This window comes from Kogia breviceps, chromosome 11 (assembly GCF_026419965.1).
Source record: "Kogia breviceps isolate mKogBre1 chromosome 11, mKogBre1 haplotype 1, whole genome shotgun sequence".
NCBI classification, from domain to species: domain Eukaryota; kingdom Metazoa; phylum Chordata; class Mammalia; order Artiodactyla; family Physeteridae; genus Kogia; species Kogia breviceps.
Genome location: NC_081320.1, coordinates 82,410,181 through 82,438,175, shown reverse-complemented (window position 1 = coordinate 82,438,175; position 27,995 = coordinate 82,410,181). Strand labels below are relative to the sequence as shown.

The 27,995-nt window shown below is 44.5% G+C and overlaps 1 protein-coding gene across 1 annotated transcript; it reads left to right on the top strand.

The window, feature by feature from the left end:
• Positions 1 to 15: 15 nt before the first annotated feature.
• On the top strand, positions 16 to 22,742 carry GCKR (glucokinase regulator). The gene is given in 20 exon segments (XM_059078672.1): positions 16 to 75; positions 378 to 482; positions 484 to 564; positions 696 to 764; positions 1,626 to 1,694; positions 2,313 to 2,386; positions 2,929 to 2,998; positions 3,222 to 3,275; positions 4,674 to 4,768; positions 7,598 to 7,658; positions 7,660 to 7,778; positions 9,456 to 9,554; positions 9,787 to 9,884; positions 10,233 to 10,309; positions 10,897 to 10,993; positions 11,191 to 11,294; positions 11,379 to 11,462; positions 18,890 to 19,035; positions 21,614 to 21,752; positions 22,572 to 22,742. Coding segments are annotated over 20 exon segments (1,872 nt in total).
• Positions 22,743 to 27,995: the final 5,253 nt, after the last annotated feature.

Genomic DNA, 27,995 nt, shown 5'->3' with positions numbered 1-27,995 from the left:
CCACAGTGTGGGACCATGCCAGGCACAAAACAGTTTTAACGTGTGACTGAGACCCCGGAGCCTGGCAAGTGGGAGGTGAGACCCTTTCTCCCTGTTGGCCTTCTGTGCTGATTCCTAGAATCCTGTCTCATCTGGACTTCCCTGCACCCTGGGTTTCTGCTTTCCCCTTCCTCCTTCCCATCTTCCTTTCTGATTTTCTTTCCTTGATAGGCCCAGAGTACCAAGTGCAGGCTAAATGCTGTGTGTGTGTGTGTGTGTCTGTCTGTCTGTCTGTCTGTCTGTCTGTCCCAACACTGTGCCTGCTGCCACACCCACCTCCAGTTCAGCAGACGTGAATGAGGCTCCCTGCCATTGACCTGGTCCCCCCTTCCCTCTAGTTGTCTGGGTATGAGGCAGCCCTGCCCATCACAGAGAAGTCAAACCCACTGACCCGGGATCTGGACAAAGCAGATGCCAAGCAGATTGTTCAGTTGCTGGGGCAAATGTGATGCTGAGATCTTCCAAGAGGAGGGACAAGTCATGCCACATGCCAGGTGACCCAGAACCATCCCCTGGACACTGCAAGTAACGATGCCCACTGCAGCCACACCCCACCTCAACCTCTGCCCTCTCAGACCATGGTCTGAGAGCCCCTCCACCCCCACCCCAATCCACTGTCCTTTTCTTGGCTGCTGATGCCTGCCTGTTGCCTCCAGTGACTCAACAGTGAGTCAACTCTGACCACCATGGTATAAGTGGCTGGAAAAGTTCAGGAAGTGCTGAAGGTACCAACTCTCCACCTGCTCCCTGCTTAAATTCGTGTTTCCCTCTACTTTTCTCTTTTCTTGGTCTCTATTTTTCCCTTTTCTAAACTTCTATATCCTTATTGTCATCTTATTAATCAATAGTAATTATAATAACTGTTACTGCGTAATACTTTATAATTGACCGTATACTTTCACACCCATTACCTTCACAAAAACCTGTAAAGTTGGTGTTATTGTCTCCGATTTTTTTCGGATGGGAAAACAAAGACTTAAGATAATCACAGTAGCTTGCCCAAATACACCCAGCTAATAATTGCCAGATGATGCTGATTCTTTCTATCTATCTATGACAAAGCTGCTTTCAGTTCTTTCTGGAATAAGGAAGGGTTTTTGGTTTTTTTGTTGTTGTTGCGTTGGATCTTTGTTGCTGAGCGCAAGCTTCCTCTAGTTGTGGCGAGTGGGAGTTTACTCTTCGTTGTGGTGTGCAGGCTTCTCATTGTGGTGGCTTCTCTTGTTGTGGAGCATGGGCTCTATGCATGCAGGCTCAGGAGTGGTGGCTTGCGGGCTTAGTTGCCTCGCGGCATGTGTGATCTTCCTGGACCAGGAATCGAACCCGTGTCCCCTGCACTGGGAGGTGGATTCCTAACCACTGCGCCACCAGGGAAGTCCAGTAAGGGTTTGAATAAGTAGCTAAACCAGAGTTGGGGGGTCAGACTGAAGTTTCTTTCTCAAATCCAAAGTTCTTTCTGCTACACCATATTCTCTATGTTCTGTTCGCTTTGGGGATAAGACGGGGGGTTCTGTTATCAACCAAAAAGAGAATATGCTTCTCCCAACCTGAGCTGGGTCCTGGAGACCTAGGCATTTTTCTTTTCTCAGGAGCCTGAGGGGGGCACTGGTGGGGCTGAGTGGAGGGGTACCTCTGGCAGGATGGCATTCCTCATGTCGGTGAGTACCTTGATCGCCAGTTTTGCTCTCTCTGCCTTCTTGGGGTGAACCTCAAGACCATAAAGCTCTTCATAGCTAAGCTCCTAGGTGGACCGCCTCCAGCTCCGGCTCTTTCTTCTCCAAAAGCTATATCGCAAAATGGAGCCCCATTTCTTCTGAGCCCATCTGAGCCCCACCAGTCTATTGCCACCGTCTCTACATCCCACACACCCCTAATCCATCACCTCCAAGCAGCATATTTTTTGTTTGTTTTTTGTTTTTTTTTTGTTTTTGCGGTATGCGGGCCTCTCACCGCTGTGGCCTCTCCCGCTGCGGAGCACAGGCTCCGGACGCGCAGGCCCAGCAGCCATGGCTCACGGGCCCGGCCACTCCGCGGCATGTGGGATCCTCCCGGACCGGGGCACGAACCCGCTTCCCCTGCATCGGCAGGCGGACTCTCAACCACTGTGCCACCAGGGAAGCCCAAGCAGCATATTTAAGAGTCAGATTCCAAGCAGTACTGGCTTAAGCAATGACCTAAGAGAATCATTATACAGCCTCTACCCTCAAGGTGTTGAAAATCCAAGATAATTGTTCCTTCCCTGTCATTACTACTTCATGTTCTCTCCGACTTGGCAGGTCTCCTTTAACCAGCTGGTGAAAGGTCTAGGACAGAAACCTCTTTACACCTACCTCATTGCAGGAGGTGACAGGTAAGCCAGGTTGGCCTATGAATATTTTTTTTTTTTTTTTTTTTTTTTTTTTGCGGTATGCGGGCCTCTCACTGTCGTGGCTTCTCCCATTGCGGAGCACAGGCTCCGGACGCGCAGGCCTAGCGGCCATGGCTCACGGGCTTAGTTGCTCCGCGGCATGTGGGATCTTCCCGGACCAGGGCACGAACCCGTGTCTCCTGCATCGGCAGGCGGATTCTCAACCACTGCGCCACCGGGGAAGCCCAAGGCCTATGAATATTTTGTTTGGCCTAACTAGTGTCTTTTAGAAACTGAATTTGAATGCTTTCAGGTGGAGATTGTGTCCGGTTTGCTTTCCACTTCACATACTTATGTTGCCTGACCAGCCCTCATAGGAATTTAAGTTTTTCAACCTTACAGAGTGTTTATCATGGTGCCCAACAAATAGTAGGTGCCCATTCAGTGATAGTTTTCTCTTAATTTCCTTCTCTCAAAGCAGCCCTAATAAACCATAGGTTTCTGCTTCCCAAGCAGTACCACTGACCTTGAGTCTGTCCTCTTAGGTCTGAGATGGCCTCTAAGGAGGGGACGGAAGATAGTGCCCTGGATGGGATCGAGGAACTGAAGAAGTCTGTGTTTTCCACTGACAGTCAACCAGAGACCTCTGTCTGTTCCTTCTCGTGGGGACATCAAAAGCCCCAACATCCAGCCAAAGCCCATCCCCTGCCTCCTCCCTGCCCCCCAACTCCCTTCCAGCCACCCCCCCCACCCAATCCTGGCCCTGACATCCCCACACAATATGTTTATACCCTAGGATCCTCTTGGTGGCACTACCTCACCCATCCTCCTCTCCTAGGTGGCTGCTGGGAAGAAGAGGGTGATTGTCATTGGCATTTCAGTGGGACTCTCTGTGAGTGTGAAGACGGGCTGGGTGGATCAATTTTATAGGAAGGCAGGGAGTAGGAGTGGAACAGCATGGAAGACAGATCAACAAGATTTATCTAGATTTAGCTAGAAAACAGAAAGGGCTTGTGTAAGGAATTTTGATTTTACTCTCACTAATTAGGATCCAGTTGCATGAATGTGGGACAAGGGGGAAGGGATCTTATCCCACAATAACTGTGTACGCATCCATTCAACAACCAAAATAGATAGAGTAGTCCAGGGCTCAGCAAACTATGCCGGCAGGTCAATCCAGCTTCTCCCTGTTTTTGCCAATGAAGTTTTACTGGAACTCAGCCATTTGTGTTTACATATTGTCCATGGCTACTTTGACGCTTCAGTGGTAAGGCTGAGTCATTGGACAGAGATCGTAGGACCCACAAGCCTACGATATTTGCCGTCTAGCTCTTTACAGAAAAAGCTGACCCTGGACTAGTCCCTTTGCTACTTAAAGTGTGGTCCTTACACCAGCAACATCAGTGCCACCTGGGATCTGTTAGAAATGCAGAATATCAGGCCTCCCCACACCAGACCTACTGAGTCTGAATCTGCATTTTAGCAAGATTCCCAGGTAGTTTGTTTGAGAAGCACTGGGCTAGATGACCCTGAGTTTCCTCTCAGCTGTGCAGCTCTGACTCTGACTCTCAGAATTCACTGAGCAGGACCTGGACCCCAGCAAGGGCTAGACGTGGACTGAGGCACACAAGGAGAGCAGGACACTGACCTCATGGGGCTTACAGTTTAGTTCTGTATTTTCAGACTTTACCACGCAGACTTCCTTGGGAGAACCTGTTAGAAATGTAGGTCTCGGGGCTTCCCTGGTGGCGCAGTGGTTGAGAATCTGCCTGCCGATGCAGGGGACACGGGTTCGTGCCCCGGCCCGGGAAGATCCCACGTGCCGCGGAGAGGCTGGGCCCGTGAGCCATGGCCGCTGAGGCTGCGCGTCCGGAGCCTGTGCTCCGCAATGGGAGAGGCCACAACAGTGAGAGGCCCGCGTACCGAGAGAAAAAAAAAAAAAAAAAAAAAAAAAAAGAAATGTAGGTCTAGGGAATTCCCTGGTGGTCCAGTGGTTAGGACTCAGCGCTTCCACTGCCAGGGTCCTGGGTTCAATCCCTGGTTGGGGAACTAAGATCCCATAAGCTGCACGGTGTGGTTGATGATAATAATAATAATAATAGTTAATTAATTTTTAAAAATGTAGGTCCATGGGCTCTCCCCTTCAAATTCAGATCCAGCAGATTTTAACTGGGCCCAGAATCTGCACTTAAACAAGCATGTGGGGGGGGGGGATTCTGCTGTACGTGGGCCTCGGGCAGCACTAGAGTAATCCCACTCATCGTACCCTCCTCTCTCACCCTACCACCAGCCTCCCTTTGTGGCAGGCCAGGTGGACTACAGCATGGATAACCCAGCCGTCCTTCTGCCAGTCCTGACTGGTCTCAACCCAGTGAGCGTGGCCAGGTGAGCCTTCTGGCCATGCCTTCTCATGGCCAGGTCATACGCAGACCTTCTGTAATGAAAGGTCATGGCCAGACCCCTGGGGGAGCCTGGGAGGGAACCTGTGAGAATCTACAGGATAGTCACAAAGGAGAGGGCAGGGCAAATATGCTCTTGTTCACCAAATCTCAGAATATTAAAGTAAATAAAGGTGCAAACGAAGCAACTGACAAAGGATTAATCTCTAAAATATACAGGCAGCTCATGCAGCTTAATATCAGAAAGACAAACAACCCAATCCAGAAATGGGCAGAAGATCTAAATAGATATTTCTCCAAAGAAGGTATACAGATTGCCAACAAACACATGAAAGAATGCTCAACATCACTAATCATTAGAGAAATGCAAATCAAAACTACAATGAGGTATCACCTCACATGGTCAGAATGGCCATCATCAAAAAAATCTACAAACAATAAATGCTGGAGAGGGTGTGGAGAAAAGGGAACCCTCTTGCGCTGTTGGTGGGAATGTAAACTGATACAGCCACTATGGAGAACAGTATGGAGGTTCCTTAAAAAACTAAAAATAGAGCTACCATACGACCCAGCAATCCCACTACTGGGCATATACCCTGAGAAAACCATAATTCAAAAAGAGTCATGTACCACAATGTTCATTGCAGCTCTATTTACAATAGCCAGGACATGGAAGCAACCTAAGTGTCCATCGACAGATGAATGGATAAAGAAGATGTGGCACATATATACAATGGCATATTACTCAGCCATAAAACGAAACGAAACTGAGTTATTTGTAGTGAGGTGGATGGACCTAGAGACTGTCATACAGAGTGAAGTAAGTCAGAAAGAGAAAAACGAATACCGTATGCTAACACATATATATGGAATCTAAAAAAAAAGTGGTTCTGAAGATCCTAGGGAAAGGACAGGAATAAAAATGCAGATGTAGAGAATGGGTGTGAGGACACGGGGAGGGGGAAGGGTAAGCTGGGACGAAGTGAGAGAGTGGCATGGAAATATATACACCACCAAATGTAAAATAGATAGCTCATGGGAAGCAGCTGCATAGCACAGGGAGATCAGCTCGGTGCTTTGTGTCCACCTAGAGGGGTGGGATAGAGAGGGTGGGAGGGAGACGCAAGAGGGAGGAGATATGGGAATATATGTTTATGTATAGCTGATTCACTTTGTTATACAGCAGAAACTAACACACCATTGTAAAGCAATTGTACTCCAATAAAGATGTTAAAAAAATAAAGTAAGTAAAGGGTGTTCCTAAGCTTAGGAAGTTTTTTGTTGGTTGGTTAATTTGCTTATTCTCTCATTTCAGACAGGATTTGAAGGCAGCTTATAAAGAATACATAAAATATAAGAAAGCACACATTTAAAACAGGGAATGAAGAGGCAAGGAAAACATGCGTCAGAGGATAGAATGGGCTCAAGAAAATACATACCACAAAGATCTGTGCTTTCAGCTGAGGTGGGTCCCAAGCATCTTTTCTAAGAAGGAATACTGGGTGCTGACTGGCCTCCTAGTCTCCTTTGCCTAGCTCCCTTATTTTAGGCCCTTTCTCCTTCATGCCAGGAGCCCCTTTGGTCCCCTCTGGCTACTCACATCTCCCACCCTGTTCCCCTTTCCTGAGATCCCTGTGCCTCCAAGTCACCTCCCTCTTATTCTCTGTCTAAATGGCCACTTCGATCTCAGAGAAGGCCAGCATATATTTTAAAAATTTTTTATTGGAGTATAGTTGATTTACAATGTTGTGTTACGAAGGCCAGCATATTAAACCAATAATGTTCAGGTGTGATTCTGTGGATGCACTGCCTTGGGAGTGTTAATAAGGAAGATTCTTGTATGAGAGGTCTGATGTTGTAGGTTTGAGGTAATGCCCTGAAATATCTAATTTTTGCAAGCATCCTTGTAGATTCTGATGCACAGCCAAGCTGGGGAAACTCTGCTAAATAAACCATTGGAGGGGGCCACCCAATGAAGCTGAGGGCTTCCTGTCACTGGAGGTATTTCAGTGAAGGCTTGTTGATTACCCAAGAGCAGCTTTGTGTGTATTTAGTGTGGTCTTGGGGAGACAGACAGCTGAGTTCTGAGCGACTTTTTCAGCTCCCAGATTCCAGGCATGTAGTGTAATTCATAAGAAGGTATAAATGATCTCTTTTAATGGAGGGCTTTCCTCACCAAAAATGTATGTGCTGCAGTGGATGCTAATTTCAGGGACTGTGACTAAGTGAAATGAAGGATTTCAAACAATGTAGGCGTGGAGATCTTCCAGTTGTTCCTTAAATCAGTGGCTCCCAAACTTGGCTGATCTTCAGAGTCATCTGGGAAGCTTTTTAAAAATACAGATTTGGGGGCTCCACTCCAGAACTACTGAAGCAGACTCTCAGGGTGGGTGTGGAAACCAGAAATGGGTAGTTATTTTAAAAAAGCAAACCTCCCCAGGTGATTTTGATGACCCGCCAAGTCTAGGGATCTCAGTTTTCAACCACACAATAAACACTGTCGCCTCTCTCTGCAGAGGAGACATGGCAATAGGACCTGTGCAAGGACCAGGACACAAGAAAGTTCTGGTCTCAGGCTGGAACTTTTTACTTGAGTGTTGGCTTTGCTCTGGGCTTAAATTGCTGAATGTTTTATTAACCCTCATCCTTGGGGTTCAGGGACACAGTGCCCCTATGAGCATCAAAGCACATCTCTCTGGGAAATTGTTGACCTCCGACCCCAATCTCAATGTGGTATTTGGCCCCAACTCTCATGTGAGGCCCTTCCTTTAGATCCTCACACATGATCGCCCCTCTGTCTCTCCTTGGGCCCCAGAAATGACCCCGTTGGAGACTGGAGTTCAACACTTCGACAAATAGCAGAGCAGATGCAGAAACCGCCAGAGAAAACAGAAAGCTTTTGTGCTCAATCCTGCAACTGGGGTGAGATCTGCCCCCACCCCTACCCCTCACACCCACCTCTGGATGGCTTTGCCACTTAGGGCCTCTGATTTTAGGTTTTGTTACATCATGTCGAAATTCCTGGTGTTGTGTATCTACTAAAATGTTGTAAATCAAATCCTGTTTTCTTGTTTCGTTTTTCACCTTAAGATGTTTTATTTCCATTCTGACCCTGTCTCTTAAATCAGTAATCATTAAACACCTAAATGGTCTAGGGCAGTTTCTATTTAAAGAAGCTCTTTTGCATCTGTGTGTAGAAAGTATTGCTTTATGTCTCTTTTATATGTTTCCATTTCAAATATGGGCTTTTAAAAAACAATGGGGTGCAGTTTCATTCTTCTGCCTAAGACTCTCCAAAATTGGTGTGGGCCTCCTGAGCCTCCAGTGCTCTCGTTCCTTTTTGCTCTGGATTGTGGCTGCATCTCACTAGCATCAGCTGCCCTTCCTTTGACCTTACAAGGGCCTTAACCACATCCCTGCCCTGCCCCACCCTGCCGGGGATGGACACATCTGTGACATTCTCCTTGATCTTCCTTTTGCAAGATAGGAAGGCAGGAATTCCACATTACACACAAGCTCTGTATCTTTCATCTCCCAGAGGCTCATCTCTCCTCTTCTCTGCAATTATTTACTTTTAATCTCCTTTTCTCAGACACTGCTTTTATCATTCTTTTTGCTGTAATCTTGTTATCTTTTTGGTGTGTCATATTACATATCTGTACCGTTACAATCAATGGCTGCTTCACTGGTCTGTCCAAGGAACATGAAATGTAGTGTTTGGATTAAAAACTGTTATTTAAAAAGTGGGGGATGGGGCTTCCCTGGTGGCGCAGTGGTTGAGAATCCGCCTGCCGATGCAGGAGACATGGGTTTGTGCCCCGGTCTGGGAGGATCCCACATGCCGCGGAGCGGCTGGGCCCGTGAGCCATGACTGCTGAGCCTGCGCGTCCAGAGCCTGTGCTCCGCAACGGGAGAGGTCATAACAGTGGGAGGCCCGCGTACTGCAAGAAAAAAAAAAAAGTGGGGGATGGAGGAGGGGAAAGTACTTGGAAAACAAAACCAAAAACAAAAACAAAAGCTCTCTGAAAAACCCTCATCCCCAGCTAACAGGACACTCAATTATTCTGGCTTCTTCTCCAGAGTCCTGAATGTACCATAGAAATGACCATAAGTGGCCCTTTCCCTCTTCTCTTCTTCTCTTCTCTTCTCTTCCCTGCTCTTCCCTTCCCTTCCCTCCTCTCCTCTCAGTTAAGCCCTCAACCAGCATTCTTCCTCACAGCACACTGGGGGCCACTAGTCCTACAAATGCCTGCCCAGTGGCCACTAACCAGAGCGCATGTCCAAGAGCCACTAACCAGACTGCGTGCACAGTGGTCACTAACTAGTAAACTCCAGGCCATGCAGGGTAGAGGTCGTCCTGCCGTGGGCCTGCTTCCCTCACCAGGGTCTCTCGCCTAGCTTCCACATGGCTCACGTATCCCCTCCTCAACTCTCGGATCCCACCCTCCTCCCAGTGCTCTGGATGCCCTATTCTCAGCTCTGCTCTTTAGTCGTGTTCCCGCTGAAGCCCTCTCTGCCCCTGTTGAATGCAGTCTGGCTCTACTTACCACTCCCCCACGAGGGACCAGTAGAACTTAGTTTCAAGGGAATTGTGCCTTCCCCAGGGCAGGAGGGACTCAGGCTTTCTGAGGGGGCACTGGGCCTGCCCTTGGAGCTGGTAGACTTTCTCCCAGATGCCTTCTGGAAGTCCTGCAGACATTTGAGTGAGCTCATCAGGTGACCTAGAGTCAACGCCTCAAGATCACCGCCCTGATGAAGCAAGTCAGCACCAGGTGTGTAGATGTGTATTTGGAGGGGGGAAGCAGCCTGGATGGGGAATGTCATGAGAGCAGGGGAGACTCTACGAGACACGATAACATGGGGAGGGTAGCGGGTCTGCGTGTTGGAGGGTCAAGGTAGGCTTTTGGTTCGTTTACTCTTGTGCTCTTCTGCGTTCGTCTTTCTCTGATCTCTGGATTTTTTTCACTGTGATCTCTCATGTCCTGACCTCTGACCCACTCTCAGCCTGGAGAAAAAAGGCTGAGTATACCTGGTTGGCTGGCAGAGCCTGGGCATCATTGCCACCATGGATGGACTGGAGTGCATCCACACCTTTGGTGCTGGTGGGACCCCAGTGTTGACTTACTTCCTGATTCCTCCTGATCCAAACCAACTGGTCTGCTCTCCAAATTCTTTCCTACTCCCAACCCATGGAGACTCCTCATTCAATGTCCATCCTGCCCTTTCTAGATAGGCATTTCAGTCAAATGCTCCTTTCTTTGAACCCTCACTCAGTCCTTGATCCCTCAGCTCCCAGCCCCGTGCTTAGCTATAGCCTCCCAAGTGTGTTACTGCTAACCCTGCACCCCACTTGCCACTTTCCTCCCAGCCCACTGACACCTCCCCAAGCCTAAAACCTTCCTCTCCTTTGAAGCCCATCACTCCTCTCTCCCTGTCCTTAACCTTCCCAGATTTCCAAGATGTCCATGGCTTTCTCACTGGTGATCACAGTGACATGTTTAACCAGAAGGCTGAGCTCATCAACCAGGTGGGAAGATAATGGGACTTGGGGAAGTTGGGAAGATAACTGGTGTGCAGAGGGTGGGAGAAAAGAGGAAGGTGGAAATTCCCTTCTAGAGAGGGAATATGGGTGAAAGGTCATGAGGCCTTGGGGCAGCACAGGAACAGTGTGGAAAGCTCTGGATTCACCCCCCAAACTTGGCTCTGCTCCAGTGCTCTTCCGTCAGCATGCTGCACTATCTTGGGCAAAACACTTTACCTCTTTTTTTTTTTTTTTTTTGCGGTAAGCGGGCCTCTCACTGTTGTGGCCTCTCCCGTTGTGGAGCACAGGCTGCAGACACGCAGGCCCAGCAGCCACGGCCCACGGGCCCAGGCGCTCCACGGCATGTGGGATCTTCCCGGACTGGGGCACGAACCCGCGTCCCCTGCATCGGCAGGTGGACCCTCAACCACTGTGCCACCAGGGAGGCCCAACACTTTACCTCTTTGAATCTTGGTTTTTACATCTGTAGATAAAAGCTCTGCATTAGATGTCCTCTAACGGCCTCTTTGGTCTTCAAGTCTATATGCTGGAGTTTTCCATGGGAAGGACTCTCTCCTCTTTTTCTGCTCCAGGGTCCCCATTTCTTCTTCTCCCAGGAACACTTCTTGACTTCCATCCTGCCATCCCTTGCAGAAATTGACACTATGGTCTTCATTTTTACCCTGGATGGTGAGAGGGATGATGGGAGTGGTGGGGTGAGGGGATGGAGGCCGCAGAGTGACTCAGAGGAACTATCACTTTTCTGGGTCTTAGGGTACCTGCTCAGAGGGAGGGACGGGAGTGTGTGTCCTGACTGGACCCCAGGGGAGGAGAAAGAACAGCTGAAGAGCCAGGCTTCCCACTCTGATGCCCTCCCCGTCTCCTAGACAACCTCAAGGAGGTGCAAATGCTGGTGGAGCAGGTGAAAGAGATGACCTCCAACATCCAGGCCTTGGCACACAGCACTGTAGGGCAGTCCCTGCCGGAGAGGGTCCAGCCTTGAGGAGGGGACCCGGGGCAGCAGTTACAGCCAGGGCTTCCTGGAGATGCCATTCCTGTTCCTCTCTCTCTCCAGACCCCTCTGAAGAAGCTCTTTCCCTCGATCATCAGCATCACATGGCCACTGCTTTTCTTCGAATATGACGGGGACTTCATCCAGGTATGGGGAATAAGGAAGTAATATCTGCAGTGAGGGGCACAGAGGAGGAGGGATTCCAGGAATTAGAAAACCCAGGGCCGGAGGTTAGAAAGCTTTGTCTGACTTCCTCAAAGCCAGATGGGCAAGTTCTTGTGTTACCAGGTCACTAGTCAGAGTTTCCAAGTCAGTGGGCTACTGCATTCAGTTCTCTCGAGAAATATGCAAAAGTACAGGATAGACCGCCAATCACCTGACAGATACTCATTTGTCCTTTGTCACAAGTTAATTGTCGAGACTATAGTCATCCTCACTGTCCAAAAGCCTTTAAGACATATTTTTTTGCAAGTTGTCCTATGCTGAGTTCACTGCAGATAATAGTACACTGATACAGTCCCTGCTTACTAATGAAATTATGATCCAGTACAAGCATTGCTAATAACCGTAGAAGTAATGATCCCTTTGGGTGCACTTTGCAGTTTAGCATTTGGAATGAGCAGCAGGACGTCTGGATGCCAGTTCAGTTCTGCTTCGTGGCCGAAGAAAGAAAGCAGTTTTACACATCTCTCGTCCTCAGTTTTCTCACACGACAGCCCTCCATACTCCATGGGGCGGAACCAGGCCCCTGAAGGGTTGCCCTGGAGAGATGTGGCCTCTTCCATTCTTCCCAACTTAACCAGACAACAGCGGGCATGCTCCTTACCTGCCCTCAGAACTCAATGGAATTCTCCTCTCCTCTCCCGCTGAACAGGGGATCCACGCTCCTTTCAATGTGTATCTTTGTCTTTCCTTCCAAATGGTGTTCATTGGTCACATCCCTACTTCTTTTGGCATGCTTTCCACATTTATTGTCCTCTTTGAGATTTCACATCTTCTAAGAAGTCTTTTCCAATGAAACCCACATCGTCTAGACCCCTCCTTTATGTTATATACCCCATCATACTTATAGGTTCCATTGTATACTCATAATACCTAATACACAGAGGCCTTTGCACTTCACACAATATTTCATGAATATTATCTCAGTTCTCTTAACAATCGCCTAAGGAATGTATATTTAGTTTCCCCATTGCCCAGATGAGGAAGATGAAATTAAGAGATTAAGGGATTATAATCATGACCACACAGATAAGACAGGAGTCAGGATTCGAACTCAGGTTTTGGGACTCTAAATCCATGGTTTATTTCACCATACAAGATAAATTTCAACCATATTCATGAGTTGAGCACGATCCATTTATTCATTCATTCAACAAATATTTTTAGAGTACCTGTCACATGCCAGGTACTATCCCAGGGATAGGGGATATAGCAGAGAATGATAATCTGTGATATTTTAAAGAACTGTATTTTTAAAGAAAATTGTAATTACAATAGTAATACATTTTTTTATTGTCAAACTTTAGAAAATACAGAAATCAAAAAAAAGGAAAAAAATCATCCATAATCTACCTTCTTCCAAAACCAAAACCAAAAACCACTCAGACAAATTTTGAGACTGTCCCTCTACTTCTTTATGCATATGTAAATATAGTTATATAAAAATAGGATCATACTTGACATGCTGTTTTTAACTTGCTTCTCTTTATTTAAAATTATGAATATCTTTCTGTACTAATATATCTACATCATCATTTTTAATGTCGTGTTCCACGGTATGTGGACTGTAATTTGTTTACCCTAGCCCCAGTTGTCAAACACTGTAGTTTCAATATTATGGCTTTTATTAAAATGCTGCACAGAATATCCTTATACACACATTTGACTCTCTCATTAGGATAAACCTCCAAAAGTGGAATCACTGGGTCAAAGGGTGTTTAAAATTTTAAGGCTTTTGATGCATGTGGTTACCTCCAAAGAGGTTTATAAACAAAGTGTAAAATTGGTTGTTCCCACAACCTTAAAATACTGGGTAACATTGTTCTTTTTAATCTTCGCTAGTCAACAAAGGAAAAAAAGTGAAACAAAATGAAAGGCATTTCCGTGGTAATTTATATTTAATTACTATGGAGATTGGCTCCTTAAAGATATATATATTCGCCATTGAATTTTTTTCTTTATTGTACTGCTTCTTCATATGTTTTGGGCATATTCGCCCATTCTTTTTAAAAAAAATTTTTTAAAATTAATTAATTAATTTATTTTTGGCTGCGTTGGGTCTTCGTTGCTGCGCGGGCTTTCTCTAGTTGTGGTGAGCGGGGGCTACTCTTTGTTGCAGTGCGCGGGTTTCTCATCGCGGTGTGGTGTCTTCTCCTGTCTCAGAGCACGGGCTCTAGGGTGTGTGGGCTTCAGTAGTTGTGGCTCACGGGCTTTAGAGTGCAGGCTCAGCGGCCATGGCTCATGGGCCTAGCCGCTCCGCGACATGTGGGATCTTCCCGGACCAGGGCTCGAACCCGTGCCCCCTGCTCTGGCAGATGGATTCTTAACCACTGCGCCACCAGAGAAGCCCCTCATTCTTTTTTAGGGTATTTTGTTCTTACTAATTTATAAGAGGGAGTGTATACAGCAAGGACAGTAGCCTTCTTTTCCTGTTCCATGTTTTCCCCCAGTATATTATTTTTAATTTCTATGTTTTTGATGTAGAGACATTTAATTTACATTTTGGCATAGTCAAATCTATCAGTCTTTGTGTGTGTGTGTGCGTGCGTGTGTGTGTGTTTTTCTTGATTCCGGTTTTTATCTTTTTAAATGTACTGAAATTGTTTGAAATACGGAGGCTTCTTTTAGAGCTTACAAATATTTCGTTGTAGAAATAGTTTGATGTAACTCAGCCCACACTTTTATTTTGAAAAATTTCAAATCTGCAGAAAAATTGCAAGAATAGTATCAATGATACTATATTATACTATAGTATACTATACTATACTAATAATACAGTGAACAACCATATGCTTTTTGCTAGATTCACCACTTATTAACATTTTGCCACATCTGCTTCATCTCTCTTTTCCCCCAAATCATTTGAAAGGCAATTGGAGATATGATACTGACACAAATTACTGTGTTCCCTAAGAACAATGGGCATTTGTCTATATAATTATAATTATCACACTTGAGAAAATGACAATTAATACAACACTATTATCTCATATACAGACTATATTCAAATTTCCCCAATTATTCCTGTATTGTTTTTATCTTCCAGATCCAGGATCTGAGCAAGGATAATGCATTGCATTTCGTTATCGTGTTTCTTTAGTTTTCTTTAATCTGGCTGAGTTCCTCAGTCGTTTTTGATGTCTTTCATCAAAACACTGATCTTTTAGAAGTCTAGACCAATTGTTTTACAGAATGTGCCTCACTTTTGATTTGCCTGATTGTTTCTTCATTATATTCACGTTAAATTTTGGGCCAGGAGTCCTGCATAGATGAGGCTGTCTGTGCCTTTATCAGTGTATCACATGTAGAGGCTCCTAATATAGTTTGTCCCTTTATTGATGATGCTGCGTTTGATCATTTGGTCAAGGTGGTGTCTGTTAGATTTCTTTGTATCTTATTCCTCAGCAATCTTTCACCCACGGTTTTAGCATCCACTAATGATTCTTGGTTGAATCAATTATTACTATGATGGTTTTAAAATGGTGATTTTTTCTATTTCTATCCTTCTGTCTCCATTTATTAGTTGGCATTCTTCTGTAAAGAAAATCTCTCTTCTCTCCCCACCTTATCTACATTTGTTTGTTTAGTATTGATATGGACTCATGAATTTTTATTGTTGTTGTTGTGTGTTTTAATCCATTCCTGTCATTATTCATTTTAATGCTCAAAATGAGAGCTCATTCAAGCTGGCCTTTGTGTTCTTGCGACATATCTATCCACATTAGCATTTGAACACTCTGCTGTATTTCTTTTTGCAAAAAAATTTTTTTCTTGTTCTCTTATGCAATATACTCTTGTGCCTTGCATTTTTGCTTAAAAAAATATACTGAAAATCACTCCACTTCAGTTTAAAAATCTCTTCTTCAGGCTTCCCTGGTGGCACAGTGGTTGAGAGTCCGCTTGCCGATGCAGGGGACATGAGTTCGTGCCCCAGTCTGGGAAGATCCCACATGCCGCGGAGCAACTGGGCCCGTGAGCCACAACTACTGAGCCTGCGCGTCTGGAGCCTGTGCTCCGCAACAAGAGAGGCCGCTATAGTGAGAGGCCCGCGCACCGCGATGAAGAGTGGCCCCCGCTCGCCGCAACTAGAGAAAGCCCTCGCGCAGAAGTGAGGACCCAACACAGCCATAAATAAAATAAATAAATAATTTTTTTTTTTCCAGGTACGCGGGCCTCTCACCGTTGTGGCCTCTCCCGTTGCGGAGCACAGGCTCCGGACGCGCAGGCCCAGAGGCCATGGCTCACGGGCCCAGCCGCTCCGCGGCATGTGGGATCCTCCCGGACCGGGGCACGAACCCGTGTCCCCTGCACTGGCAGGCGGACTCCCAACCACTGCGCCACCAGGGAAGCCCAAAAAATAAATTTAAAAAATTAAAAAGTCAGAACTGTATAAAAAGGTGTCCCATTTCCTTCTCTATTCCTTCCATCCCATTCCCACTCATCCCTGCAAGAAACCAATTTCATTACTGACTGACTGATCTCCTGTGTTTCTTTTTACAAAAAAAGTGTGCGTGTGCGTGTATGCTTTGCATTTCTTTCTTTCTTTCTTTTTTTAAAAAATTAATTAATTAATTTGTTTATTTTTCACTGCGTTGGGTCTTCATTGCTGTGCACAGGCTTTCTCTAGTTGCGGAGAGCAGGGGCCACTCTCAGTTGCGGTGCACAGGCTTCTCATTGCAGTGGCTTCTCTTGTTGCGGAGCATGGGCTCTAGGCATGGGGGCATCAGTAGTTGCGGCTCGCAGGCTCTAGAGCGCAGGTCTATGGAACTCTTCCTCATTATTTTTCACATTCGGGTGTGCTCACACATTTGCAAGGGTTATTCGGGCAGTCTCTTACATAGGGCATTTGAACTGTGTGTTCATGTAAATACATGAAATATACTCATTTTCTAATGGTATTGTGGTCTTGATGATCCCTTGATTTTGAGTTCTTTATAAATTAGAGATATTAGTCCTTTATTTCTGCTATACAGTTGACAATTGAACAAGGCGGGGGGTTAGGGCCACTCATCCTCTGCACAGTGGAAAATGGTGTAACTTATGGTTGACCCTCTGTATCCATGATTCCTCCCTATCCACATTCCTGGGATAGGATCATTGTACTACTGTACTATTTACTATTGAAAAAAATCTGCGTATAAGTGGACCCTTGCAGTTCAAACCCGTGTTGTTCAAGGGTCAACTATATATTACATTTTCTTTGGGTTTTAACCATGAAAAAGTCTTTGCTTTAATTTTTCTGGGGTAGAACTTATCAATCTTGTATTGAATTTGGATCTTGATGAACAGAAAGCTCCCCCCACACCACACCCACCCCCAGATTGTAAAGAAACTCCATCTGTGATTTTCTTTTAGTACATGTTTTCTTCTAGTGAAAGTGGTCTTTCTCTTGCTCTCTTATTTTTAAACCATTTTTTAAATTGAAATAGTTAATTTACAATGTTGTTAGTTTCAGGTGTACAGCAAAGTGATTGCTTTATATATATATATATATATATATATATATATATATATATTCCTTTTCAGATTCTTCCATTATAGGTTATTATAAGATATTAAATATAGTTCCCTGTGCTATACAGTAGGTCCCTGTTGTTTATTTTATATATAGTAATGTGTAAATGTTAATTCCAAACTATCATTAAGAGTTTATTCTTGTGTATAGGGTGAGGTATGGACCCAATTTTATATTTTTCTAAATGACTATCCAATGGTCCCAATATATATACTTAAAGTTATTCTTTTCCTGAGTGATTTGAGATGCTACCTGTATCAAATACTCAGTTCCCATGTGCACTGGTTTATTTCTGGACTTTCTTTCTGTCTATTGATGTGCTGGTACCATACTGTTTAATTATAGATGCTTTATGGTAAATTTAATGTCCGATAGAGTTAGTCCTCCCTTCAACACTTTTCTATAGAATTGCTGCCCTTTTTCCACATGAACTTTAAAATGAACGTGTCTAGCTTCAAATTATATAAAATTTAAAGTATTTTTTTTGTTAATGGTAGTTAATGGTATAAATGGTTGGTGGTATAAATGGTTAATGATATAACCCAGATTGGATTGATCTCTCCCCCACAGGGCAGTGTGACATGCAGCCTAGCATCAGTACTGCATACTGGCCAGCTTCATTCTGATTGGTCAGATTTCTATTCTTATACTCAGTGTCTTTGTAGATCACTTGTTAAGTATTTTCAGTATACCCCCTGCTAGGGGTTTGTGTGACCAGCTATTTATAGAGTTGCAGAATAAGGAGGTAGAAGTAGTAGCCTGTTTCCTCAGCCTGGCTAGGACCAAATACTTAACCCCCTCAATTCCTTTACTGGACTCCTGTTGCCCGCAAAGTTTGGTAATAGATATTATAAGTGCAAGATATGAGGGCCAAGAACAGGTGATAGTTATTCCCACAGTACCACGTGTTTGTATAACATTTCAGTTTTCACTGTGCTTTCACATCCATTATCTCATTCATCCAGGAAATGACCGTGGCAAAGTAGGAAATGCCCTCATCACTAAATCAGGAGACCTGGATTTAGGTCCTGATTCTACATCTCATTATCAACTTTACTTCTGACCTCTAGTTTCCACATATGTAGAAACAGGTATAGAAAAAACCTATTTCATAGGGTTGTTATAAGGAGTAAATTGACTTAGTTTTTCAACAAACATGTATTGATCAGTAATTATGTGTCAGCCATTATCAAAATGACTGGAGCTCTTGAGCAAAATAAGACACCATCTCTGCTCTCAAGGAGCCTTTAGTTTAGTGGAATGACTCCCAGGATTTCCACTTCTCCCCTGTCTGGTACCTGAGTAACAAGAGGAAAGTGCTGGTAAGAGCAAAATCCTACTGTGGAAGGACTCAGGGAAGATACCTGTCTACCAAGGGTCGAAAACACAAATATGTGGGGAATTCCCTGGTGGTCCAGTGGTTAGGACTCAACACTTTCACTGCCATGGGTCCAGGTTCAATCCTGGGTTGGAGAACTAAGATCCTGTAAGCTGTGCAGATGACCAAAAAGAAAAAAAAAAAAAGAAAAAACAGAAAAAAGAAAAGAAAGAAAGAAAACCCCACAAATATGTGAAGCTGCTAGGTTTGCCTGTAATTGTCCTGGCTGATGGAGCAAATTATGTCTACTTTTTTGGGGGGGGCCATGCTGAGCAGCATGTGGGCTCAGACCCATGCCCCCTCCATTGGAAGCATGGACCCTTAACCACTGGACTGCCAGGGAAGTCCCTATGTCTGCATTTTTGATCCCTGGATTCCTGTCAGATAATGAGATCCTGTTCACCCTGTTGCTCTAATGTCCCCTAATTTTCAATATCCCCATGTGTCTGCCCTATTTAGAAGTTCCAGCATGAGCTAAGCACCAAGTGGGTGCTGAATACGGTGAGTACAGGGGCCCATGTGCTTCTTGGGAAGATCTCCCAAAACCACATGTTGGACCTCCACATTTGCAACTCCAAGCTCTTCTGGCGGGCTCTGGCCATGCTGCAGCTAGGACATGATGGGATGGGGCTGGGTAGGGCCTGGCTTCAATGCCTAGGCTGCCATAGGAGGGCATATTTCAGAGGTATGTAGAAGTGTAGGGGTAAGTGTTGACTTTTCTCTTGTGCCTCTCCTCCTCCTTCTATCAGGCCCAGCCTCTCCTCTAAGAAGTATACGTGCACACATGGGTGCGTGTTTGTGCAATTATAACTATTAGGCAAGATTCTTTCAGTTACACATATGTGTGACAGAAATCCAATTTGTACTGGTTTAACTAAGCAAGGCAAATGATTGGTTCATGTAACTGAATAGTTCCAGGGTAGCTAGATCCAGAAACGCAAAATGACATGCTCCAGAACTTTCAGCCCTTAGCTCTGCTTTCCTCTGTGTTGCTGTCATTTTCAGGCAGGTTTTCTCCACTAGGTGGCAAATTGGCCACCAGCAGTGCCAGCCTAACATCCTACCAATTTAGCAACTCTGGCAGAAGGAGAGTTTATCTGTCCCTGTGATTCCTGCAAATACCTGGGGGAGGGGCCTCATTGGTTTGTCTTGGGTCACATGCCCATCCCTGAGCCAATCACTGTTCTCCAGGGGAAAGCAGCCCTCTGCCCAGGCATGGGTCACCCATGCTCTCCATTTAAGATGGCAATGGAGGAAGGGGCATGAAGTGAGCCTCAATCAAACAGTGTGGCCTGAGAATGGGGAAGCAATAATTCCCCAGAGGAAAATCAAGGTGCTGATACCAGGAGGAGGAGGCATGGATGCTAAGCAGATAGCACAACAGATGGTCCTGAAAGTAGGGTTGCTAGATATAGCAAAGAAAAATATAGGACACTGGTTAAATTTGAATTTCAGAGAAATAAAGAATAATTTTTTAGTATAAGTATATCCCATGCAATATTTGAGACATACTTATACTAATTTAAAAAAATTATCCATCTGAAATTCCATTTAACTGGGTATCCAATATTTTTGTTTGTTTGTTTTTGTTTTGTTTTGTTTTTGCGGTACACGGGCCTCTCACTGTTGTGGCCTCTCCCGTTGCGGAGCACAGGCTCTGGACGCGCAGGCCCAGCGGCCATGGCTCACGGGCCCAGGCGCTCTGCAGCATGTGGGATCCTCCCGCACCGGGGCATGAACCCATGTCCCCTGCATTGGCAGGCGGACTCTCAACCACTGTGCCACCAGGGAAGCCCCAATATTTTTATTTGCTAAATCTGGCAACTCTACATGAAAGGAACCAATGAATGGGCATTTAGTGAGCAGCCACCAGGGCCCTAAAACAACCTCTCAAATGAGTAAAACCAACCAACCAACTGGGAAAAAAAATCCTTTATGCTTTTCTAGTTCCTGGAGTTGGGGCAGGTAGGGGGAGCCAGAGCTACCTATGACCCAGTCCTTGCCATCCCAGAGTGGCCTATGTAATGGAAGAGAGACAAAACCAACACTTGAAACAGAGAACAATTAAGTGTCAAATTGCATGATCCTTACTGAAGTCCAATAGAACATCAAAGAAGGTAGGATCTATGCACTATAGCAAGCAGAAGACTTCATGGAAGAGGTGATGTTTGAGCTAGGCCTTCTGGTTATGGCTTGGAAAGGTGAAGGACAGAAGGGCACTTTTTTTAGAAGGAATATTAGCCAAGGGCCAGAGCGGGGCTAGGCATGATATGTGAGGGACACAGGTCTGGAGTCATTTTACAGAGTGGTGAGGGAGCAGGAAGTGGAGAAACTGTGGAAGATTAAAAGCCAGAGACAGGAATTTGGACTTGCCAAACAGCACAAACATCTGTGCTGTCCAAGATGGCAGCCAACAGTCACATGTGGCTATTGAGCACTTGAACTGAACTGAACTCCAAATTTTATTTAAAAAGTGACGCATGTAAAATTTTCATTAAATGCAACTTTATTCTTTTGGTAGGACTATATTTCACTTTTGCACTGAAATTCAGCACCTGAATTGAAATGTGCTATAATTGTAAAATAACTGGATTTCAAAGACATGGTACAAAAATATTGTAAAATATCTCACTAATAATTTTTAATACTGTTGACATGTTGAAATGATATTTTGGATATATTGGATGAAATAAAACATGACCAGAATTTATTTCACCTGTTTCTTTTTTAATGCTGTGCTAGAAAATTTTAAATTACATATGTGACTCAATATATTTCTATTGGACAGTGTTGAGCTAGATAGAGAGGAAAAGGGTGGTGAAAAAATAGAAGCAGTGTTTGCAGATGAACTGTCTTACAGCAGTATAAAGGATGGATGTGGTTAGGGAGGAAACCAGAGGGAATGAGTTCAGTTTAATATGACCAACCTTTGGGATTGCGGGGATATGGCCAAAAATACGACCAATTTGCCATTAATTCTCCAGTGTAACCCAGCCAATCAAGGCCCACCACCAACCCTTTTACCCCAGTTTTCCTTTATAACTGGGGATTGTGAGTTTGGGATTGCCTACAGGGACGAATTCTCTACAGCTGGTCTTTGAGATCCCAGACTCTCACTCTCCCTTGACCCCATTCTCAGCTCCTATGGCTTTCTAGCCCAGCATGGACATTACCACTTCTTCCACAGCGGTTCTAGGGACAGCCCAAGGCTCGATGCATCGAGAGCCTCCTCCAGGTGATCCACTTCCCTCAGCCACTGTCGGATGATATTCGAGGAGCTCCCATCTCCTTCCATGTCCAGGTTGCACACGAGAAGGAACAGGTAACTCGCGAACTGCTAGTCATCTAGCAAACACTGAGTACTTACGATGTGTCAGGAACTCGTCTCGTCACTGATTTTACAAAGCTCAGTGACACTCTGCAAGGAGCTCCCCCTGTTCAGGGAGGAGACATGATTGTGACAAGTAGTCAGAGAAGTGTGAAAAAGGTACTACAGGGGTGCTGAAAAGGAGTCTTCAGTTTTGCCTAGGAGGGGAGTCAGGAAAGAGAGGGAGAACTGGGTCACGAACCAGTCTTGATGAATATGAGTTTTCTGGGTCAGGATGAAGCCTACTCTCTGCTCTTGACCCACCTCATTCCAATTTCTGGTCTTTGAAAACTCCCTTCTATTCTTTTTTTTTTAAAAAAAATTGTTTATTATTTTATTTATTTTTGGCTGCGTTGGGTCTTCGTTGCTGAACGCAGGCTTTCTCCAGTTGTGGTGAGTGGGGGCTACTCTTCGTTGCGGTGTGCGGCCTTCTCATCGCGGTGGCTTCGCCTGTTGTGGAGCATGGGCTGTAGGGTGTGCGGGCTTCAGTAGTTGTGGCTCACGGGCTCCAGAGTGCAGACTCAGTAGTTGTGGCGCATGGGCTTAGTTGCTCCGCGGCGTGTGGGATCTTCCGGGACCAGGGCTCGAACCCGTGTCCCCTGAATTGGCGGGCGGGTTCTTAACCACTGCGCCACGAGGGAAGCCCCTCCATTTTATTCTTGCATCCAACCTGGTATCTCTGACTCCCACACTGAATGCCCTAGCTCCTCCAGTGTTCTTCCTCAGACGACCTCACTTTCTTAGGCTTCAGTTCTCTCTGCCTCTTCCCCACAGGCGATCTCCATAGCCTTGCTGAGCCTCCTATTCCGGTGCTCCATCCCTGAGGCCCAGGCATACCTGGCTGCAGCTCCCCCTGTCCGTGAGGCTTTCAGGAGCTCCCTCACCCGGCCAGATTGGAAGCGCAACGCGGACCTCTTGGAGACCCTAGATCATGCTGTGCCGTGAACTGGTGCTTCTTGGGCGCGTGGAGGGGGCCAACCCACCCGACGGGGACTTGTTGGGCCAGCAGCACGTGAAGTGGGAGGAGAGGCCCAGTCTCCAGGAGCACCAGCCGCCCAGGCTGGGGGACAGCGCCTCTCTCCTTTGGGGAGATCTTGCTGTTCACCCAGTGGTATCCACTTTCCCTGGCATATTTCTGATTTCAGAAATAAAACTGAATGTCTTGTTTTGAAAAGTTAGCTTTCTACTGAGATCAGAGTCAATAGATCCAGAGGTGGAACAAAATGAGTGTCATGGCTCGGTCCCAACAGCAGTTTTGTTTCTTTATGTCTCCACCTGCTTCCCAACTCCATTTCAGTGGTCACTGACCCAAACCTTATTCCAGCTTCTTTATATACCCCCATCTGCAACACGTAGGTGCACACGTGCACGCACACACACATACTTCACTCCTACAAAGAATCACACAAGCAAGGAGAGGTGGGAACTTAGATAATTCCAGGGAAAGAGGGAAGAAGTTGTGTCCCCAACATAGGACACCCAGAAAATAACAATCCCAATTAGGCATGACAGGATCCTCATCACTAGAATGAGTGCTACATCCACACACTGGACCATAAAGTGAGTGTTGCATCCCTACCCAGTGTTTGTAAAGGGAACATAAGGAACTCTGAGGGTGCCAGAGTGGGACCCAACACACACTAGAGAACCCACTGTGAACATTTTAGACCCCAGCTGTCACCTGTTTTGACAAATCAAAGGCACCCCCGCTCATCCCAGACCCATGCCAGCTCTTCAGTGCCTATGACTGTGACCATGGTAGTAGAGAGCTGGCTCCCCCTTGTGGTCAAGAAGTACCTAGGTAATAGACACTCAGGAACTCTCTGGGGACAAAACCTCTCTGAAGCTCACTTGAACCTTTCTGCAGGAGGGTGACTGCTAAGGAGCCAAATAGATTTCAGTTTTATGAAGATAGAGTATTCAATCTTTTAAAGACAGCCATAAGTTCCCTCGCTATATCTGTCGGCCTCCAGCCTCTGTCTGAACTCTCTTTTCCTGTTCTATTGATATATCTACATTTACTTTGCTACCTTAGGTCTTTAACCAATGCCCCTTTCCTCAACACCATTCCCGTAGTGCCTTCCGACTGCCATTGATTGGTTTTTATCCTCCACAAACACCTCTTCCTAACTCTACAACTCAAGAGGAGTAAAGTTAGGAAAAGATCCTGCAAAGGCTCTCAGCTTCTCTTTACCCACAACTCTCCCCCATGCACTTCCATTAAGTAAATTCGTCTCTCATCCTGGCATCATAAGCAGGGTCAAGTCAGAGAAGATACACAGCTTTCCAGGGCTGGAGGAGGCAGAGCCAACATGTGCAGTAGCCCTACTCCCACATGTAGAATGGATAGGGTGCAGGGTCAGGTTTCCCCAAGGCTGGATGCAGAAGGACACTAGAAGTCCAGAGGTTCTTTCTTTTTTCTTTCTTTTCTTTTTTTTTTTACTTGCCGAGTACTTGGATGGTGCAACGATATCAAGTGAATTCAATTTGTATACAGTTGCATGTGATACTCAGGTGTTATAAACAAGGCGGTATACTGCTCACCTTGGGAAACTTTAGAGGCTGGGCTACACTCTGGCATTGTAGAGGAGGAAAAGATGACTAAGACCTGATCCCCAGCCCCTAGGAACTCACAAGCAGATATGAGCAATTGCAATACAGGTCAGAGATCATTGAAGTGGATTCCAACAGCAGGCTAGGTACAGAGGACTGCCAGAATTGTTCGCAGGATATTACAGGGTAGGCCAAGAATTCACCAGTAATAAATTATGATTTTTAAATAACAATTAAAAATATATAAAGTAAGAGGGCTTCCCTGGTGGCACAGTGGATAAGAATCTGCCTGACAATGCAGGGGACACCGGTTCGAGCCCTGGTCTGGGAGGATCCCACATGCCACGGAGCAACTAAGCCCGTGCGCCACAATTACTGAGGCTGCATGCCACAACTACTGAAGCCCGCGCTCCTAGAGCCTGTACTCCGCAACAAGAGAAGCCACCACAATGAGAAGCCCATGCACCACAACGAAGAGTAGTTCCCGCTCCCCACAACTAGAGAAAGCCTGCACGCAGCAATGAAGACCCAACACAGCCACACACACACACAAATATATATATATATATATATATATATGGCAAAAATCTACAGTACTCAAAGGAGAAATAAACAAATGCACAATAATAGTGGGAAATTTTACACACTTGTCTTAGTAGTTGGTGGAAAAGAGCAGACAAAAGCTTAGGAATAATATAGACTTGAACATCAAGATTAACAGGATTGGACTTTCCTGGCGGTCCAGTGGTTAAGACTGTGCACTTCCACTGCATGGGGCACAGGTTCCATCCCTGGTTGGGGAACTAAGATCCTGCACGACCAAAAAAAAGATTAGCAGAATTGACCAAATGGACTTAGACTACCATCACCACCTTCCACCCCACCACAGGCAGCAGGGGAAGCTCTGAAGAGACACTATTTTTAAAACTTGCAGAATACGTCTTATCTTTAAGCACAGATAGAATTTTTTAAATTGACCATAAACTGTGAATAAAGTCTTAAAACTATTTCAAAGGATTGAAATTAAAGTATATATTCTGACCACAATGCAACTTTGGTAGAATACTCTATGCAACTAGAAAATCTCCTTATGTCTAGAAAATTTTAAATTTCTACTAAATAATTATGGATCAAAGAAGAAATCATTATGGAAATTAGAAAATAGTTAGAACAGAATGATAACAAAAATTCTATATATCATAACTTGTGGAATGAAGCTAAAGTAGTAATTAGGAGGAAATTTATATCTTCAAATGCACAATTAAGGGAAAAGGGCTAAAAGTGAATGATCAGGCATTCATCTTAAGAAGTTAGAAAAAAACCCAGCACAATAAATCCAAAGAAAGTAGAAGTAGTTATATGTCAATTATATCTCAATAAGCCTGGGGGAGGGGGAAGAAAGTAGAAGTAAGGAAATAATAAAGACAAAAGCATAACTTATTGAAATAGAGTACAAATATACAGAAAAGTTCGTTCTTTGAAGGGATTAATTACAATTGATAAATCTTTACAAAGATAGATAAAGGAAAAGGAAGAGAGAGAGAGAGGGAGGAAAGGCACAAATAATCAATATCAGAAACACAAAGGAGACAGTACTACCTTTGAATAGCTTTATGTCAATACATTTGAAAATGTAGATTAAATAGAAAACTTGCTAGAAAATATAGCTCTCCTAAGCTGACTCAAAAAAAAAACCCGAAACAAAACCAAATTGTCAATAGCATTATAACCTTCAAATAAGTTCAATCTGTAGTCAAAAATCTTCACTCAAAGAAATCTCCAGGCTTGTATGGCTTTGCTGATGAGTTATACCAAATGCTGAAGGATCAAATAGTTCCATCTTCTATAAACTCTTTCGGAGCATAAAAAAAAAAAAAACAGGCAACATTCCCCAACTCATAAGTCTAGTATAACCTTGATACCAAAAGCCTGAAAAGGACAGAGCAAGAGAGGAAAATTACAGGTTGGCTTCACCCATAAAAATAGGTCTCAAAAATCCTAAAAACAATTAGCAACTGGAATGCAGCAATAAATTTAAAGACAAAATGCCCAATTAACTTAGGAAGGTGTGTTCACACATTAGTAATTACTAGTAATCAGAGAAATTTATGTTAAAACCACAATGAAATATCATTACCACATATACCAGGTTGGCTAAAATTAAACAGCCTGACAATACCATGTTGGCATGAAAAAAGAGCAAGAAGAACTGCTATTCACCACTGGTGGAACTATTAATTGGCATAACCACTTAGGAAAGACAGTTTGGCACTGTCTACTAAAGTTTGAGTTACACCTACTCTATAACCTAGCAATTCCACTCTTAGATAGATACTTCGATCAGACATTCTCAAATTGTGATTCCTGACCAACAGTCTCAGCATCATCTGGAAACTTCCTAGAAATGCCAAATTCGTGGCCTCCAGTCCAACTTAATCAGCAATCAGTACCCAGCAATCTGTGTTTTAACAAGCCCTCCAGATGATTCTGATACATGTTAAAGCTTGAAAACCACTGCCATAGAGAAATAGGAATATATGTTCACCAAGACACATGGATAAGCATGTTTTTAATAGCATTGTTGATAATAGCCAAAGATGAAAACAAGACAAATGTCCAACATCATAATGGATAAATTTATTATGAGATAGTTATATAATGCAATGAACCGATAAAAGTGAATGAATCTCAGCTGTACAAAATAGCATGATGACTCTCAAAACAAAATGGTGAGTAAATATTTGAGACCCCCCCAAAATACATTTATATATACATATAGAAAAAGGCTCTTATCCAAGCATATACATGTTTCAAGAGCCCAAAACTGTACCTCCAGCCCTAATCTTCTTTTTAGAACTCCAGGCTGGCATATAACTAGTACCTGCCACATAATGTGTGCTCAGAATGACACGCTTCATTCTTTATAATCTTTATAGTGACTGCAGAGTATTTTATAATATGGACATATCATATTTATTTAACCGGGGCCTTGCTGATGGGCTTTTCAAGAATATTACTTTGGCTGCCCAAATAAACTGAAAATTCTATGAGGTGAGAGAGCATGTCTGTCTTCTTCTAAGTGCCTCCTATTCAATAGTTATTTAATAGAATGGATTTTCCAAATTAATTTTCCTATAAGAAAAAATGGCCTGGCCAGTTTTATTTATCTTTGTTACAGCATAAATCAATTCCTTATAAATTTAGTTTTCAGTGAATTAACTCTAGAAAATCCAGTCAATTCTGGGCGTGATGACAAAATAAATCGTCTACACTTGGAAAATATTCTAGACTTGGAGTAGTGTGATCCTCTAAGGTCATTTAATTTCCCTACGTGATATCTCTTCTCTGTCTCAATGCAACAGCAACTACGAAATGTGTCAAGCATTGGAGTTAGGAAACCATATATCATACATTTTCCGAGAGTACCTACTTAAAGCTTTCTTAAATGTTCTTGACCCTGAATTTTAATGTGTGATTTGGAACATATGACACCATACCTGGACCTCTAGGGAGTGACTGGCTCCAGAGAAGATGCTTATAGGGAAAAACAGGCCATTTGGAAAGCCTGCTCCTTTGAAACCTTGCCTCCATAATCTCTGGTTTATAACAGTTGATTCTTCTTCAATCCTAGAAGAATCATAAAGG